At 45.7% G+C, this 18007-nt stretch overlaps 1 protein-coding gene across 8 annotated transcripts in view; it reads left to right on the forward strand.

Annotated features, from left to right (window-relative positions):
- Positions 1–18007, forward strand: part of camk2g2 (calcium/calmodulin-dependent protein kinase (CaM kinase) II gamma 2) — a 394966-nt gene that overhangs the window by 366874 nt on the left and 10085 nt on the right. For 4 of the 8 annotated variants that reach the window (XM_038782783.1, XM_038782784.1, XM_038782785.1 and 1 more), the window contains 2 exons: positions 138–221; positions 13097–13172. In XM_038782783.1, the coding sequence (XP_038638711.1) occupies positions 138–221; positions 13097–13172 (160 nt within the window). The remainder of the gene's footprint in view (positions 1–137; positions 222–13096; positions 13173–18007) is intronic. The other 4 variants (XM_038782786.1, XM_038782788.1, XM_038782789.1 and 1 more) reach the window with 1 other exon arrangement.

An 18007-nucleotide genomic window follows, 5' to 3' on the forward strand; every position in this document is an offset into this window, starting at 1 on the left:
TTAAAATTCAACGCTTACTTGCTGTTGTGTTTGCTGCTTTTAGTGTGTGTGTGTGTGTGTGTATTTATATATACATATTTTACGTTTGTGTCTCTTTTTTTCCCCACACCACCTCTCTCCACCCCACGTATATTCAGCCACTGAAAGTGTGGAGCTCACATGTGCAGTGAATCACACAGATAATGCAGAGCTGTTTTCACCCACCTCTCCTCCCACACAGTGTAAGTCGAAGGTTTTTCTGAGCGGTGGCTAGATTTCAGTGCCTATGCTCGCCAGAGATTAGGAGGAGTGAAAATACTAAATCTTTGTTTTCCCTTGTGTTTAATACCGACATAAAAAAATTAACAAGCACAGAAAGTAATGCATCTGCATATTGATTTACTGCAGTTTTTCCTTTAATAATTTCACCGTGCTAGAGAAAATGCTGATTGCCGACTGATCCTTTGAATTCTCTTTTGCTTTTGAAGCTACTCTTAGCTATCGGGTTTAATATATGCATTACTTTGCAATTAATCACCATAATTATTCCAATGCTTATTTGAGCAAAGGATGACTTGATGCATTTTTAAAATAAATTTGATGCAGTCAAGTAAGTTGCTTTGTAGTTTTAGTCTAGGTTGCAAATGTGGAATTATCCATTTTGGTCAGAATGTTTTTAAAAGCTGGAATTTTATTTGATGTTGAGACTGTGAAAATCCTGGAGCTCCCTCCCTAACAGCACAGTGGGTGTACCTACGCCACAGGTAGTACAGAGGTTCAGGAAGGAGCTCACCATCACCTTCTCGAGGACAATTGGTGATGGGCAAGAAATGCTGGCCTGGCCAGCAAAGCCCACATCCCGTTAAAATGAATTTAAAAGACGACTGAGAAATGTTTAAAATTGGAGGGACCGTGATGTCCTTATTCATTGGGGAGGCGGTGGCGAAGTGGTATTATCACTGGAGTGGAAACCCAGGGAAATGCTCTGGAGACCTGGATTCGAATCCCGCCAATTCAATAAAAATCTGGAATTAAAAGTCTAATAGAACAGTACAGCACAGAACAGGCCCTTCGGCCCTCAATGTTGTGCCGAGCCATGATCACCCCACTCAAACCCACGTATCCACCCTATACCCGTAACCCAACAACCCCCCCCTTAACCTTACTTTTATTAGGACACTACGGGCAATTTAGCATGGCCAATCCACCTAACCCGCACATCTTTGGACTGTGGGAGGAAACCGGAACACCCGGAGGAAACCCACGCACACACGGGGAGAACGTGCAGACTCCACACAGATAGTGACCCAGCCGGGAATCGAACCTGGGACCCTGGAGCTGTGAAGCATTTATGCTAACCACCATGCTACCCTGCTGCCCTTGCCCTACCCTGCTTACCCTAATGATGACCATAAAACCATTGCTGATTGGCGTAAAAACCCGTCTGGTTCACTCATGTCCTTTAAGGAAGGAAATCTGCCGTCCTTACCCGGTCTGGCCTACATGTGACTCCAGACCCACAGCAATGTGGTTGACTGACTCTTAACTGCCTTCTTAAGGCAAATTAGGGATGGGTAATAAATGCTGGCACAGCCAGCGACCCCCACCTCCCATGAACGAATAAAAAATATATATATTACAGGTACATGAAGGACTGGGAATGCAAAGGGTTTCTTAGTTTTCTGTTATAAAGGAATTTGAATATAAGAGTAAATACAGGGCATTGGTGGAGATCACATGCAAAGTACTGTGTGTAGTTTTAGCCTCCTTCCTTAAAAGGCATACCTGCCCTGGAGGGAGTGTGATGGTTCACTCGTCTGATTCCTAGGGTGAGGATATTGGGGAGGCTGGGTCACTGAATAAGACTCGAGTCAGACAAATTTTGGATTGACAAAGAATTAGGGAATATGACAGTCAGGGAAGTGGAGTTAAGGCCACAGTCAGATTGGCCATGATCTTACTGAAAGGCAGAGCAGGTTTGATAGGCCGAACAACCTGCTCCTGCCCTTAATTCTTATCTTCTTATGGTCACTGGGTCATTGTGTCAGTATAAGGGTTTACATTGTCACCATGTTGGAAATCACAGAAACAATGTTGGGGGCCAACCCGCACGTTGAAAAGCTCTTCATGTTCCACTCCATCCGATACAGCTTCCCACTGAAGTCAGCAGTGAGACATATTGAGCGGGGTTGAAAAACCCCCGTCCAGTGGAACTCTCATCTCGTCTGTTAGATTAAAATGATCCCCCGGTGTGACATTGCAACGTAAAAGCACTTAACTCACCACAGCTAAGTTCTTCCCTTTGATTTTTAATGGAGGGGTGAGCAAACCTGTTGAAAATCCTCCGTTAAAATAATTAAAGAATTTCACAAGAAGCCTCTCTGACGATGTAAAGATTTACCAATCTGTCACCACAATATTCTGTGGGAACTGAACTTGCAAATGATCCTTTGTTTAATGTCATTGATCCTCTCCAAAGGTCTTTGAGGAAGCTAAGCATTTTAAACTCTGAAATGAGTCCATTTTCTTTTTCAGATCTGGTGTGTTTTTTTTTTGTTTGATCTCGCCCATTTACCTGTTGTGGTTTTATGTGTGGATTTTGATCATGTGATTGTCGCGTTGTGTGCACCTGCTCCTACTGATTTTATAAAGCATTTTGTTGTGTTCTCTTCTCCCAACCCCAGATTGGTCGACTGCCTTGTCACCATTTTAAATATTTTTTTTTTCCATTTGCTCCTGGCACGTGGGCGTCACCAGCTGGCCCAGCACTTGTTGCCCATCCCTCATGGCCTTTGACAAGGTGGTGGTGAGCTGCCTTCTTGAACCGCTGCAGTCTCACGTGGTGTTAGGGAGGAAGTTCCAAGATGTTGACGCAGCGACTGTGAAGCAACAGCTTATATATTTCCAAGTCAGCATGGTGCATAATTTGGCGGAGAACTTGAAAGTGGTGGTGTTCCCGTGTGCCTGCTACTCTTGTCCGTCGTGTTGGCAGAGGTCACAGGTTTGGAAAGTGCTATTGAGGCGAACATTGCTGCACTCATCTTATAAATGGTCCACACTTAAGCCACAGTGTCAACTGATGTTGATATTTCCCCTGTTCTCAATGCAGTCTTTGAGAGTTTCTGCCATGTTCCTCTGCTGCCTTGCATTTAATCTGTGCGCAGCTCGCTCACAGAGCCATCTGCTGAAGGTATTGACAAAGTTACTATTTCAGAGCTTTCATGGAAAAAAAAACATGATTCACCAGCAATCCCAAGCAATGAAACAGGATGTTGTAAGGCCTGTTATTGAGCACCTTAAGAGAGAAAAAAAAAGTCAATATTTCATGAAAAGACCCTTCAGCTACACGTTAATCCACTTTTTATTCTCGTTTATGTGCTCTAGCACCTGCTGTTTGTTCCCAACGTTTTCTGCTTTACGTCGCAGATTTCTAGCATTTGTTTATAAATAAATACACAAGAACATAGTGAGTCACCAAACCAGAGACCCTATTTATTCTTCAAAATAGTTATTTATCTAAAGCCAAGCTGATGCTTTGGGATGTGTTTGTCCCATCAGTGGGGCCAGGTTTTCAGCTGACTTTTAAAAACAGGATTTTATTTTTTACAAAACGCTATTGTTCCTCCGTAACAAATGGTAACAACCATGTGGTGGCCTCATTATTTGGAATCGTGATTCCAAAGGGAGTAAGCAGATCAAATCAACTGAAGAGAAAAGCAGTGGCTAAACCTTTGTTGGCCTAGATTGTATCCAGATAGGCTTTGACAGTGGATTTAACCATTTATTGCTGTTTGTTGGTTGGTTATGTAACATCTTCACCCATACAGTGTATCTGTTGTTTTCGTGAAACCCAAAGCTACCCCGTTTTTTTAAATTATTCGTTCTTGGAACATCACTGGCATGGCCAGTATTTATTGCTCATCACCAATTGCCCTTGAAAAGTTGGGGGTGATCTGCCTCCTTGAACTGCTGCGATCCCTCGTTGCAGGCACTCCCACAGTGCTGATAGGTAGGGAGTTCCATGACTTTGACCCAACAGCGATGAATAAATTGAAGATAAGTGGGTTGACGGGTGCAGTAAAATAGCAGCGAAACTCCCAACCCAATTCAATGCCATTGAGCTTATTATTTTGTCCTTTCACGGGATGTGGGGCAATGTAGTCCAGGGTATCATTTATTGCCCATCCCTAATTGCTCCTGAGGAGCGCTTGAGCTGCAATTCTGCAATGTTTTTTTTAAAATTTAGAGTACCCAATTATTTTTTCCAATTAAGGGGCAATTTAGCATGGCCAATCCACCTATCCTGCACATCTTTTTTGGGTTGTGGGGGTGAAACCCACGCAAACACGGGGAGAATGTGCAAACTCCACACACAGTGACCCAGGGCCGGGATTCGAACCGGGGTCCTCAGCGCTGTAGGCAGCAATGTCAAGGACAGTATTACGGTGGCGGAAAGGGTGCTAGATGGGGACTCTTCTTCCGAGGTAGTATGGGCTGAGGTTAGAAACAGGAAAGGAGAGGTCACCCTGTTGGGAGTTTTCTATAGGCCACCTAATAGTTCTAGGGATGTAGAGGGAAGGATGGCGAAGATGATTCTGGAAAAGAGCGAAAGTAACAGGGTAGTTGTTATGGGAGACTTTAACTTTCCAAATATTGACTGGAAAAGATATAGTTCGAGTACATTAGATGGGTCGTTCTTTGTACAATGTGTGCAGGAGGGTTTCCTGACACAATATGTTGACAGGCCAACAAGAGGCGAGGCCACATTGGATTTGGTTTTGGGTAATGAACCAGGCCAGGTGTTAGATCTGGAGGTAGGTGAGCACTTTGGAAACAGTGACCACAATTCGGTGACCTTTACGTTAGTGATGGAAAGGGATAAGTATACCCCGCAGGGCAAGAGTTATAGCTGGGGGAAGGGCAATTATGATGCCATTAGACATGACTTAGGATGTGTAGGTTGGAGAAGTAGGCTGCAAGGGTTGTGCACACTGGATATGTGGAGCTTGTTCAAGGAACAGCTATTGCATGTTCTTGATAAGTACGTACCAGTCAGGCAGGGAGGAAGGGGTCGAGCGAGGGAACCGTGGTTTACCAAAGAAGTGGAATCTCTTGTTAAGAGGAAGAAGGAGGCCTATCTGAAGATGAGGCGTGAAGTTTCAGTTGGGGCGCTTGATAGTTACAAGGAAGCGAGGAAGGATCTAAAGAGAGAGCTAAGACGAGCAAGGAGGGGACATGAGAAGTCTTTGGCAGGTAGGATCAAGGAAAGCCCAAAAGCTTTCTATAGGTATGTCAGGAATAAAAGAATGACTAGGGTAAGAGTAGGGCCAGTCAAGGACAGTGGTGGGAAGTTGTGTGTGGAGGCTGAGGAGATAAGCGAGATAATAAATGAATACTTTTCATCAGTATTCACTCAGGAAAAAGATAATGTTGTGGAGGAGAATGCTGAGACCCAGGCTATTAGAATAGATGGCATTGAGGTGCATAGGGAAGAAGTGTTGACAATTCTGGACAAGGTGAAAATAGATAAGTCCCCGGGGCCTGATGGGATTTATCCTAGGATTCTCTGGGAAGCCAGGGAAGAGATTGCTGAGCCTTTGGCTTTGATTTTTATGTCATCATTGGCTACAGGAATAGTGCCAGAGGACTGGAGGATAGCAAATGTGGTCCCTTTGTTCAGGAAGGGGAGTAGAGATAACCCCGGTAACTATAGGCCGGTGAGCCTCACGTCTGTTGTGGGTAAGAGGATTATAAGAGATACGATTTATAATCATCTAGATAGGAATAATATGATTAGGGATAATCAGCATGGTTTTGTGAAGGGTAGGTCATGCCTCACAAACCTCATCGAGTTCTTTAAGAAGGTGACTGAACAGGTAGATGAGGGTAGAGCAGTTGATGTGGTGTATATGGATTTCAGTAAAGCGTTTGATAAGGTTCCCCACGGTCGGCTATTGCAGAAAATACAGAGGCTGGGGATTGAGGGTGATTTAGAGATGTGGATCAGAAATTGGCTAGTTGAAAGAAGACAGAGGGTGGTGGTTGATGGCAAATGTTCAGAATGGAGTTCAGTTACGAGTGGCGTACCACAAGGATCTGTTCTGGGGCCGTTGCTGTTTGTCATTTTTATAAATGACCTAGAGGAGGGCACAGAAGGTTGGGTGAGTAAATTTGCAGACGACACTAAAGTCGGTGGAGTTGTAGACAGTGCGGAAGGATGTTGCAGGTTACAGAGGGACATAGATAAGCTGCAGAGCTGGGCTGAGAGGTGGCAAATGGAGTTTAATGTAGAGAAGTGTGAGGTGATTCACTTTAGAAAGAAGAACAGGAATGTGGAATATTTGGCTAATGGTAAAATTCTTAGCAGTGTGGATGAGCAGAGGGATCTCGGTGTCCATGTACATAGATCCCTGAAAGTTGCCACCCAGGTTGATAGGGTTGTGAAGAAGGCCTATGGTGTGTTGGCCTTTATTGGTAGAGGGATTTAGTTCCGGAGCCATGAGGTCATGTTGCAGCTGTACAAAACTCTAGTACGGCCGCATTTGGAGTATTGCGTACAGTTCTGGTCGCCTCATTATAGGAAGGACGTGGAAGCTTTGGAACGGGTGCAGAGGAGATTTACCAGGATGTTGCCTGGTATGGAGGGAAAATCTTATGAGGAAAGGCTGATGGACTTGAGGTTGTTTTCGTTAGAGAGAAGAAGGTTAAGAGGTGACTTAATAGAGGCATACAAAATGATCAGAGGGTTAGATAGGGTGGACAGCGAGAGCCTTCTCCCGCGGATGGAGGTGGCTAGCACGAGGGGACATAGCCTTAAATTGAGGGGTAATAGATATAGGACAGAGGTCAGAGGTGGGTTTTTTACGCAAAGAGTGGTGAGGCCGTGGAATGCCCTACCTGCAACAGTAGTGAACTCGCCAACATTGAGGGCATTTAAAAGTTTATTGGATAAGCATGTGGATGATAATGACATAGTGTAGGTTAGATGGCCTTTAGTTTTTGACTTCCCATGTCGGTGCAACATCGTGGGCCGAAGGGCCTGTACTGCGCTGTATCGTTCTATGTTCTATGTTCTAATGCTAACCACTGTGCCACCGTGCTGCCCAATTCTGCAATGTTAATGAAATTCGAGCTGCACTCAAAGCACATTCTGAGTCAATTCAGCATTGCTGCACCGTGATGAGGTGGTCTTGTGCCACAGTGATTAATACCCTTACCGCTGAGTGAGCCAGAAGCTCCGACTCGAAACCCACCCCAGGCTAACGTTGTCAACCCTCCCAGAATCCACCGGATTCGCTATCAGTCACCCGGTGACTTTCCAAAAGCAGCCCCAGAGGTTTTTTAAAGGCAACGGGTGGGTACACTTTTACCCCTCCTTGCAACTGTCGCTGGGAATTGCAACTACAATTTGATGGTGCAATCATAAACCTGAGTGGATGGGATTCCCCTACCTTATGCTGGGAACGAGAGACATTACTGAAATGCTATAATTCACCTCACTTGGTGCTCAGATTGGTAAATGTGACCCAAGATTCGAGGTTGCACAGTGGCAACAAGCGAACTCACCAGAGGGACTGACGGCGGACAGAGCAGAACTACAGATCTGCGCTGCTGTTGCTCTGCAGATTCCGTCCGTGCGCCGAACACGTTGGAGTTCTGCAAATTGTGTTTGGGTGGAGAATGTGCCTCTGGCAGTTGGTGCCTTAAGTATGGGTGCAAGATAAAACCCGTTAAATATTTGCTATTTGAAACCCATCTCCGTTCAAGCAGATCTGTCAGAAGGAAGATCGATAGAGCTTTGTGTATGCACACAGAGATCTGTCTGCCAGATAAAGGTGCTGGTTAAATTATTTATATCACAGAATTGAAAGGGCAGTCCGAGGGCTATTATAACATTTATCATCAGTTCAGTTGTCGCCAACATGATGCAGTATAACTCGGTCAGCGCAGTGAGTCCTGTTTTATTTATTGTCTTCTAACCTTGGGACCTTGAACAAAACTCCTGTTGAAGCCAGAATTAAATGTTTAAAAGTCCCAAAGGCGCTTGCTGCCAGGGAGAGAACGGAGAAAGCAAAAAGAGGGATAAATGCAAAAACAAAACTGGATCTGGACTGTGGCCAAAGGAAATGGGGTACGGTGGCAGGATGCATGGGAAATGGGGTAAGGTGGCAGGGTCCACGGGAAATGGGGTAAGATGGCAGGGTCCATGGGAAATGGGGTAAGGTGGCAGGGTCCATGGGAAATGGGGTAAGGTGGCAGGGTCCATGGGAAATGGGGTAAGGTGGCAGGGTCCATGGGAAATGGGGTAAGGTGGCAGGGTCCATGGGAAATGGGGTAACGTGGCAGGGTCCATGAGAAATGGGGTAAGGTGGCAGGGTCCATGGGAAATGGGGTAAGGTGGCAGGGTCCATGGGAAATGGGGTAAGGTGGCAGGGTCCATGGGAAATGGGGTAAGGTGGCAGGGTCCATGGGAAATGGGGTAAGGTGGCAGGGTCCATGGGAAATGGGGTAAGGTGGCAGGGTCCATGGGAAATGGGGTAAGGTGGCAGGGTCCATGGGAAATGGGGTAAGGTGGCAGGGTGCACGGGAAATGGGGTAAGGTGGCAGGGTGCATGGGAATTGGAGTAAGGTGGCAAGGTCCACGGGAAATGGGGTAAAGTGGCAGGGTCCACGGGAAATGGGGTAAGGTGGCAGGGTCCACGGGAAATGGGGTAAGGTGGCAGGGTCCATGGGAAATGGGGTAAGGTGACAGGGTCCATGGGAAATGGGGTAAGGTGGCAGGGTGCACGGGAAATGGGGTAAGATGGCAGGGTCCATGGGAAATGGGGTAAGGTGGCAGGGTCCATGGGAAATGGGGTACGGTGGCAGGGTCCACGGGAAATGGGGTAAGATGGCAGGGTCCATGGGAAATGGGGTAAGGTGGCAGGGTCCACGGGAAATGGGGTAAGGTGGCAGGGTCCACGGGAAATGGGGTAAGGTGACAGGGTGCACGGGAAATGGGGTAAGGTGGCAGGGTCCACGGGAAATGGGGTAAGGTGGCTGGGTCCACGGGAAATGGGGTAACGTGGCAGGGTGCACGGGAAATGGGGTAAGGTGGCAGGCCATGGGAAATGGGGTAAGGTGGCAGGGTACATGGGAAATGGGGTAAGGTGACAGGGTGCACGGGAAATGGGGTAAGGTGGCAGGGTCCACGGGAAATGGGGTAAGGTGGCAGGGTCCATGGGAAATGGGGTAAGGTGGCAGGGTCCATGGGAAATGGGGTAAGGTGGCAGGGTCCACGGGAAATGGGGTAAGGTGGCAGGGTGCATGGGAAATGGGGTAAGGTGGCAGGGTCCATGGGAAATGGGGTAAGGTGGCAGGGTCCACGGGAAATGGGGTAAGGTGGCAGGGTGCACGGGAAATGGGGTAAGGTGGCAGGGTGCACGGGAAAGGGGTAAGGTGGCAGGGTGTATGGGTCCATGGGAAATGGGGTAAGGTGGCAGGGTCCACGGGAAATGGGGTAAGGTGGCAGGGTCCACGGGAAATGGGGTAAGGTGGCAGGGTCCATGGGAAATGTGGTAAGATGGCAGGGTCCACGGGAAATGGGGTAAGATGGCAGGGTGCACGGGAAGTGGGGTAAGGTGGCAGGCCATGGGAAATGGGGTAAGGTGGCAGGGTCCATGGGAAATGGGGTAAGGTGGCAGGGTGCACGGGAAAGGGGTATGGTGGCAGGGTGTATGGGAAATGGGTAAGTTGGCAGGGTGCATGGGAAAGGGGTAAGGTGGCAGGGTGTATGGGTCCATGGGAAATGGGGTAAGGTGGCAGGGTGCACGGGAAGTGGGGTATGGTGGCAGGGTCCATGGGAAATGGGTAAGATGGCAGGGTGCACGGGAAATTGGGCCAGTGAAGCAGTTCACCTGCTTGCGCCACACCACTGGCCAGGCCTCAATGGCCATGGAAGGTGTGTTCACAACATGGCCAAACAGGTTGATATCGACCTACAAATCATTGCAACACCCATCAATGGCAGGGGATAAGAGTGGGAGGGGTTCCTGGTCAGCCATGTGATGGAAAGAACATTGGAGCCTTGACCGTCCTCATCCAGACTACAACATGTATGTAATTGCGCAGGTTGCCAAAGCAACTCGGACCCTCCGAGTGAACTGAAACACGCCCCAACCACAATCACAACCATAAAGTGATGTCCACGACTGAAGGAACCCGATTTGTTCACCGTGCAATTTATATGCACAGAAAATTCTTCAGCCAGTCCCTGATACTGCCAAGTGAAGCAGGGTCAGTTTGAGAAAGTGATTTTTCAGCTCATTTATTGAAAAGCAAATAGAGTTAAACCCGTCAGCTAATGAGCACTCTGTAAAGGTTGATCTCCTTTAGCCAAACTGACCTTGCAGCTTACTGTTATGTCGTGGGCCTCCGGAGAAATCCCTCAAAGAGTGACTAATCTTTGAAGATTATGAAGGTGTGGAAAATGGAGAATGGGTTCTGACATAACAGGACATACTTCGGCACAATTACCTGATAATTATCAGGAGGCAGGCTAGTTAGCCTGTTTTAATTCATCCGTTAAGGTATTAAAGGAAAATTGATAGGGTAGATAGAAGAAAGCTTTTCCACTGGTTGTGGAGATAAAGAATAAAATAAAAATCCAGAATTTTCGGGAATGAAGTGAGGAAACAGTGCCACTTGCGAAAGAAAGGGTCTTCAACAAACTGTCGATGCCAGATCAGATGTTAATTGGTTGATTCCTGTCGACCAGGGGGTATGGAGCCGAATAAATGGAGTTACACTGGTCAGACTTGGTCACATTGAATGGTGAAAGGGGTTTGGGAGGCTAGATGCCTTGTTCCAGTTCCGATTGTACCTCACCACCAACCACCACCCTCCTCCAATGCAACATTCAGTTCCAAAGTTTTCCTCTTCACCATTTGGAAATCCACTGTATGTGTTGATTGTAAACTTCCTGATGTTAGCCATGAATTTCTCCCCACGTTTGACTTAACTGGACGAGACATATAAATACTGTGTTTGCAAAAGCAGGTAAGAGGCTGGGAATTCTGTAGTGAGTAACTCCCGTCCTGACTCCCCGACACCTGTGCACCACCCACAAGCCACAAGTCAGGAGTGTGATAGAATACTCTCCACTTGCCTGGATAAATGCAGCTCCAACAATACTCAAGAAGCTGGACACCATTCAGGAGCAAGCAGCCCGCTTGATTGTCACCCCATTCGCCACCTTAAACTTTCACCCTCTCCACCACTGAATCAGTGGCAATGATGATTGTACAAGATGCACTGCAGCTACCTGCCAAGCCTCCTTTGACAGCACCGTCCAAACCTTAAACCTCTACCACCTAGAAGGACAATGGCAGGACAGCAGGCACATGGGAACAACACCACCTGACTTGGATATATATCGCCATTCCTTCACTGCCACTGGGTCAAAATGCTGGAACTCCATCACTAACAGCACTGTGGCTGTACCTACACCACAAGGACTGCAGCGGTTCACGAAGGCAGCTCACCAACACCTCAAGGGCAATTAGGGATGATCAGTAAATGTTGGCCGAGCCAGCGATGCCCACATCCCTTAAACATTTTTTAAGCCACAATTAGGATAAACCTTTTCTATAACATTAATGGTCTTCCATATTTCCAGCAGGTCATTGCTTAGACACAATATTCATTTTAAAAGGTGAATAGTCTAGTTAGGGTTGTCAGCACGATCAGATTAAACTCCTGGACATTACTACAAAAAACTCTGGATAAATCACGGGTTTTCACTTTTTTGACTACTTTACTTTAATTAGATATAAAACATTTGAGATGGGGATATAAAGACTGTTTGACTGGGTGGGGCAGTTAAGGTGCTGATGTAACCTCCAGGAATGTAGCCAAACAATGTTGGTAACCCTAAGTCGTGCACAACAGCAGGACCGTACCTCAGCAGGGACCAAAGCACTTATCATTCAAGGGAACAAATGAATCACGAGGAAGCCCCAGTCTTCAACGAACTAGGCTCTGCTCAACCTGTGAGCCTATGAGCACAATTGGTGGCTGGGTCCGTGCGGTTCCCGGCCGAGGCTGGTACTGGCGAGGGATAATTCGCTTTTACAGCAGGAACATTCTTTATTGAGGCCAGGAGACCCCAAATGGCACAGACATCCTTTCTTCAACCACCCGCCTATTCCTGAGGAAGGTGCTCTGAGCCATGTGCGAACACAAGCTCCATGCTGGGAGGAGGGGGAGCAGCCTCGTGCTCTACAAAGCCAGACACACACACCAAGTGAAAATCATCTTCAGCAGTGAAAGCACCTTGTGCATCCGCAAATTCAAGCAGAGAGCAAACATTCATAATTGTCCCCTGCGATGACAGGAGGTGAATCTCGTGGAGTTCACTTGAATGTAAGAAACACTGTTATTTTTTGTTTGCTGTGTTCTGGAAGTTTCCCTCTGAGTTGCAGAGTCTGCAGCAGTTTCTATCCCATGTTTGCATTCCTTCACTCACCTCTGTCATCACTAAGTAAATGTCGGGTGAGTCAGATTTTCTGCTGAATATATTTGTGTAAGGAGCTGCCACACCGAGACAAGGTGGATAAGATATGGAAAGTACATATCTGCGTGATTAGCTCCTTTTGTTGGGCAAGTTCTGCAACTTGAAACGACCATTCGAGAGCGCTTGCCACTGATCTTTACGCTGTGTTAGCTACCCCCTTTGGGGCAGTGGTTGAAGGTGGTTTAGCAATTACTCCCTTTGAGAAGCAGAATTGTTGTTATGCACAATGGCTGACGAGTCTGACAGATCAAATTGCTTGGGTTCTCTTCGCAGCCTTAACCAATATTACAGAGTGCAACATCATGTTTGACTGCTGGATTATTTTTGCTCAGTAGAGACACATTAACAAATCCTGATAAGAAGTCAGAGCTGGTGTTATTTGGAACTGTGCCTCATGAATAATGTGCTCCATTCAGTTAGATTTGCCTGATGTCTGATAGAGCAATATTCTTTTTTTCTTGCACCGAAAGTACTCGGTTATCTAGAATCTTAGTTCTGACATCTGATACTTTACTGAGACAGGTCTTCATTTTTCTTTTCTTTCTATGTTTCCACAACTTCTAGCACGCAAGCAGGACATCATCAAGATTACCGAACAGCTCATCGAAGCAATCAACAATGGCGATTTTGACGCTTACACGTAAGTTTAGGCTGGTTCAAGGCATTAGATTGGACACTGGGTTTGCTGCTGGCTTCCTGTGCAAAGAGAGACCACCAGTTGTGTGATAGATGGGGAAGGGGGTGGGCTTGATCTATGTCGCTGCACCTTTCCCTTTGTGCCCCAGTACTGGCCGATATTTCAACCTTTGAAGGGCAGAAGTAAAACTCAAGGACGGGTAACTTCCGATCAAGCAAACCTTCTAGGAAGGTTATTTATCCCCCGTTTTGAGGCAGATCAGTAAGCCGTCACCTCAACTTCATGCGGAGGCTTCAAGAAGGTGTCGATTGTACTTGCAAAACAAAGGTAAATTCGGAGTAATTTCAGCCTCTTTCTGACCAGTTACTGAGAATCCCGAACAGCTTTCCTGAAGAGCTAGTGTCATATGGTACAGGGAGTTGATTAACCCCAGGGAAAGACTTGATGTGGATCAACTCCCTGTACCATATGACACTAGCTCTTCAGGAAAGCTGTTCGGGATTCTCAGTAACTGGTCAGAAAGAGGCTGAAATTACTCCGAATTTACCTTCCTTGTCTTCACATTTGACTAATTGATCTTCAGTCCATCTCCATTGTGACTCGTCTAACATGTTCGAATGTCTTTCTATGACAAGTTAGGTGAAGGTCAGGATATTCAGCTGAAATGCTTGATGGATTATTCAGTGGAATAAGACTGATAACAGCTGGGAGACATAATTGTGGGAGGAAAACATAAGAGGGAACCTATGGACAGTCGAGGGAGATGAGTAGGAATTCTGGGGAAGTTTTTTTATCTGTTCATTGATTACAACATTGGGACGGAGTAAATTCAGCAAAGGAGTTTCTAAAATGTGTGCAGAGGGTAGCACGGTGGCACAGTGCTTTGTAGAAATTAATCTATTGCTGTGAGTATATGGTAGAGGGGGTGGATTAAAAACAATTTCTTGTATATGGAAAAACTCATCAGGAACCACATGGTTTTCAATTTAGTGCTCGTTACTGGGGTTCATCGGTACTTTGAAAGTGCTGAATTGGGAATAATACTAATTAACATGTGGGAGGATGGGGGACAGACAGGCACAGAATGTATTGTGCTCAGCCACGTTGGTGTTCTGAACCTACACACCGTAAACGCGGCTCAGTTCCAGCAATTTAAAGAAAATAGTTTTCATTTAAAATCAAGGCGGTACTCATTACTGCCTCGCCAACTCAGACTGGATGTCTTAGTATTAAGGCTGAAGGCAAACGCCCACCTTTCTGGAACTATACATAACATTTCACTTCGAAAGCAAGCTTCTTTAATTGCACTTCCAGTTTCTTAATTGCCTCAGCTGAGCAGCTCAAATATTAATCCACTGATTACCTTAACCATGTGTAGTTTTATTTATGCAACCTTAAAAAAAAACATATTTGGGAGGTTGTTCATGGTGAAATAAACTCAGTAGAAAGATGTCTTGATTCAATTGTAAAGACCCTTTGTTAGGCTGCACTTGGAGTTTTGTGTACAATTTTGATTCATTTAACGAAGGAAGGATATACTTGTCATAGAGTGAGTACAGCAGAGGTTTGCCAGAGTAATTGCTGGGATGGTGGGACTGTCCTATGGTGGGACTGTCCTATGGTGGGACTGTCCTATGAGGAGAGATCGAGATGACTGGACCTGTACTCTGAACTTTTGAAGAATATGGCGTGATCTCATTGAAACCTAGAAAACTCTTAAGGGGCTCGACAGGGTCGATGCAGAAAGGATGTTTCTCCAGGCTAGAGTGTCTAGGACCAGTCTCAAAATAAGGAACAAACCATTTAGGACTGAGATGAAGAGGAATTTCCTCACTCGGAGGGTGGGAAAACTTTGGAATTCTCTATCCCAGGGGATTGTGGAAGCTCAGTCATTGATATATGTTCAAGGCTAAGATTTCTAGATACTGATGGCATATAGGGATATGAAGATTGTGAAGAACAATGGCATTGAGGTAGACGATCATCCATGATCTAGTTGAATGGCGGAACAGCCTTTTGTTTTATTACTTTATCAGAGTTACAAAGCCAGAGGTCAGAGTGTGGATAGGGACAAACTGCCAATCCAGATCCCTGCCTGCTCCAAAAACCAACCCAAATTGAATCCAATTCATGGTCCCCACAAGAGAGACGCACCAGATCCAGGCATTGCACCTGACCTCACGCTCATCTTAGCCAAAAGGCCCAGAAGTGATGGTGGAACAGTCCTGAGGGACAGAATTGCCTCCTCCTGCTCCTGTGGTCCTAACAGTCAAGATCACCTAGTCGTTGAATGAGCAATTCTTTAACTTAGTGCAATACATAGTGATGCTGACCCCAGGAAACTCTGAATCATTAATAATAGGGAAGCAATGAACACAGTATGACTGGCTTCCAATGAACCAAACTAGGAAGAATGACAAACAAATATCCTCCAGGGTTGGATTGGATGTGTCTTATTGTCACGTGTACCGAGGTACGGTGAAAAGTATTGTTCTGCGTATAGTCCAGACAGATCATGAAAGAAAACATAGGACATACACAATGTAACTACATAAGCACGAAGCACGTGAAGTGTAGTACTGCTCAATAGAGAAGATTTGTGAAGAGATCAGTTCAATCCATAAGAGGGTCATTCAGGAGTCTGGTAACTGTGGGGAAGAAGCTGTTGTTAAACCTGTTAGTGCGTGTTCTCAGATTTTTGTACCTCCTGCCCAATGGGAGAATTTAGGAACAGTGAATAATCCTGGTGGGAGGGGACTTTGATTATACTGCCCGCTTTCCCAAGGCAGCGGGAGGTGTAGATAGAGTCAATGGATGGGAGGTGATGAATTGGGCGGTGTTCATGATTCACTGCAAAGTTTCTTACGGTCTTGGGCCGAGCAGTTGCCAAACCAGACTGTGATGCAGCCAGATAGGATGCTTTCTCTGGTGCATCTGTAAAAATCTATTACCATAACCATGTGTAATTTTACACGTTGCAGTGACTATTCAGTAATCCCTCAGTGTGAAATGGGATGAGGACAGGAGTGGGTTTGATTCAATTTTACCTCTTCTCACCCCCTTCTCTGCTCCCCACGCAGCGTTCAATAGCCTACTGGCATCTGCTGTTGAGGACACAGTGTTCACAAAAACCTGTACTGGCAAAAAATGTATCCCCTACATTAGAAGACGATAAGAGAACGGTACAAAATAAACTGTATGATATTAACATTTGTGGGGGGGTGGGAACAGGATGTGCCAAATTATTAGAAAAACATCGCAGATATGTCAGTTTTTTGACAGTTCGAAGTATTATGTCTGCTGTGTGCAGAATACAAGACATTGACAGACAGATAATTGGCAAGAGCTGACATAAATAATCTGGATCTGCTTTTTCAAGTTTGGATAATTATAAATATTTATGGTATTTATGAGAAGACCATCATTTGTACTCGATGCAGAAAATAATTCTCTCGGGTGTTGCATTTAATTGCAATACTAATATCCTCAGGTGACTAATAGAAGCTGAAACAATTTCCATGAAAATGCCATGGAGCTGAAGTTCGATATTAATATTTAAATCCCGATTTAAATAAACATTTGGACGACTGCATCACCTGATGAAAAGGAGGAGGTCAGGTTGCCTTTCAATTTGATGCGCAGCTATCAAGAAAAGTGGGAAGAGGAACATTGTTCAAAGAATGATTTAGAACAGAAGATAATGAAATGTATTCAGATAAAATACATCCCAATTCCCTGAAGGTAATGGAGTGGCCAGGTTGTACAGTCTAATAAACACACTCTCCTACAGTGAAAGTTTCAGCAATACTACCCTGGAAAATGAGGAAGGCTTCCACGGTATGAGTAGGAAGTGGTAGTATCCTTGTAAAGAAGGACCTGCATTTCTGTCGTGCCTTGGACCACCTCAACATGTTTCAAAGCATTCCACAGCCAATTAAATACTTTAATCAATACTACACTTAAATAGTGTAGTCGCTGCTATAATGCAACAAACGCGATAGGTTAATTAGTACACAGCAAGATCCCAGAACCAACAAGGTGATGATGAGCATCCCTTTCTCTTTTTTTTTTTAAGTGTGATTGCTTTAGTCACAAATCTAGGATTAACTACCCTTCTGTTCTTTGAATGGTACCCTGGGATCTTTGCCCCAAGTGGGCACAATTTAAATCCGACTTCGGGCAGAGGAAGGCACCTCTGGCAATGCAGGGCTGGGAGTGTCGGCCTAGATTTGGTGCCCAAGCCTTTGCAGTGGCTCGCTGGCTCCGAGACAAGAGTGCTACTCACGGAGCCGTAGCTGAGGCCGTCTGGGTCCCTCTCCACACTTCTGATGCTGTTCGGTAAACTTTTTGAAGTCACAGTTGTCCCCTGCAAAGGAAGCAACTTGTGTAATTTCACATTGGCACGGTTTTACCTCTGCCTTCCTTGAGATTCTGTTGTGCTTTTCACTCTCTTTATTTCAAAGGAAAAGAAAACATTTTAATTTGGAGATAAGCATCGGTAATAAAGATTTATTCAAAATGAAACACTAGAGTTTAGAAGCGAAACAGGCATGGGCATTAATCTTGGAGAGCGAATCCCACACTCTGATCAGGAAATAGTGCTCGTTATAGGGGTGCATTAGCAACAGCAATTTAGAAATCAGTAGGACCTTGCTAAACAGGCATAGAAAAGAAGAAATAAATCAAAGCTGCTTGGTGCTAGTTCCATTTGTGTCCAGGTTTATATAATGGATGAGCTGGTTGAACGTGTCCTTCGGGTTGTGGCTGTTTGAAGTGGCTGTTGCGGTTCCCCAAGCACTTTCTGTAGTCGAGGGGATATCGAACACTGAAGGAGTGAC

The sequence above is a fragment of the Scyliorhinus canicula genome, chromosome 22 (assembly GCF_902713615.1).
Source record: "Scyliorhinus canicula chromosome 22, sScyCan1.1, whole genome shotgun sequence".
Taxonomy (NCBI): domain Eukaryota; kingdom Metazoa; phylum Chordata; class Chondrichthyes; order Carcharhiniformes; family Scyliorhinidae; genus Scyliorhinus; species Scyliorhinus canicula.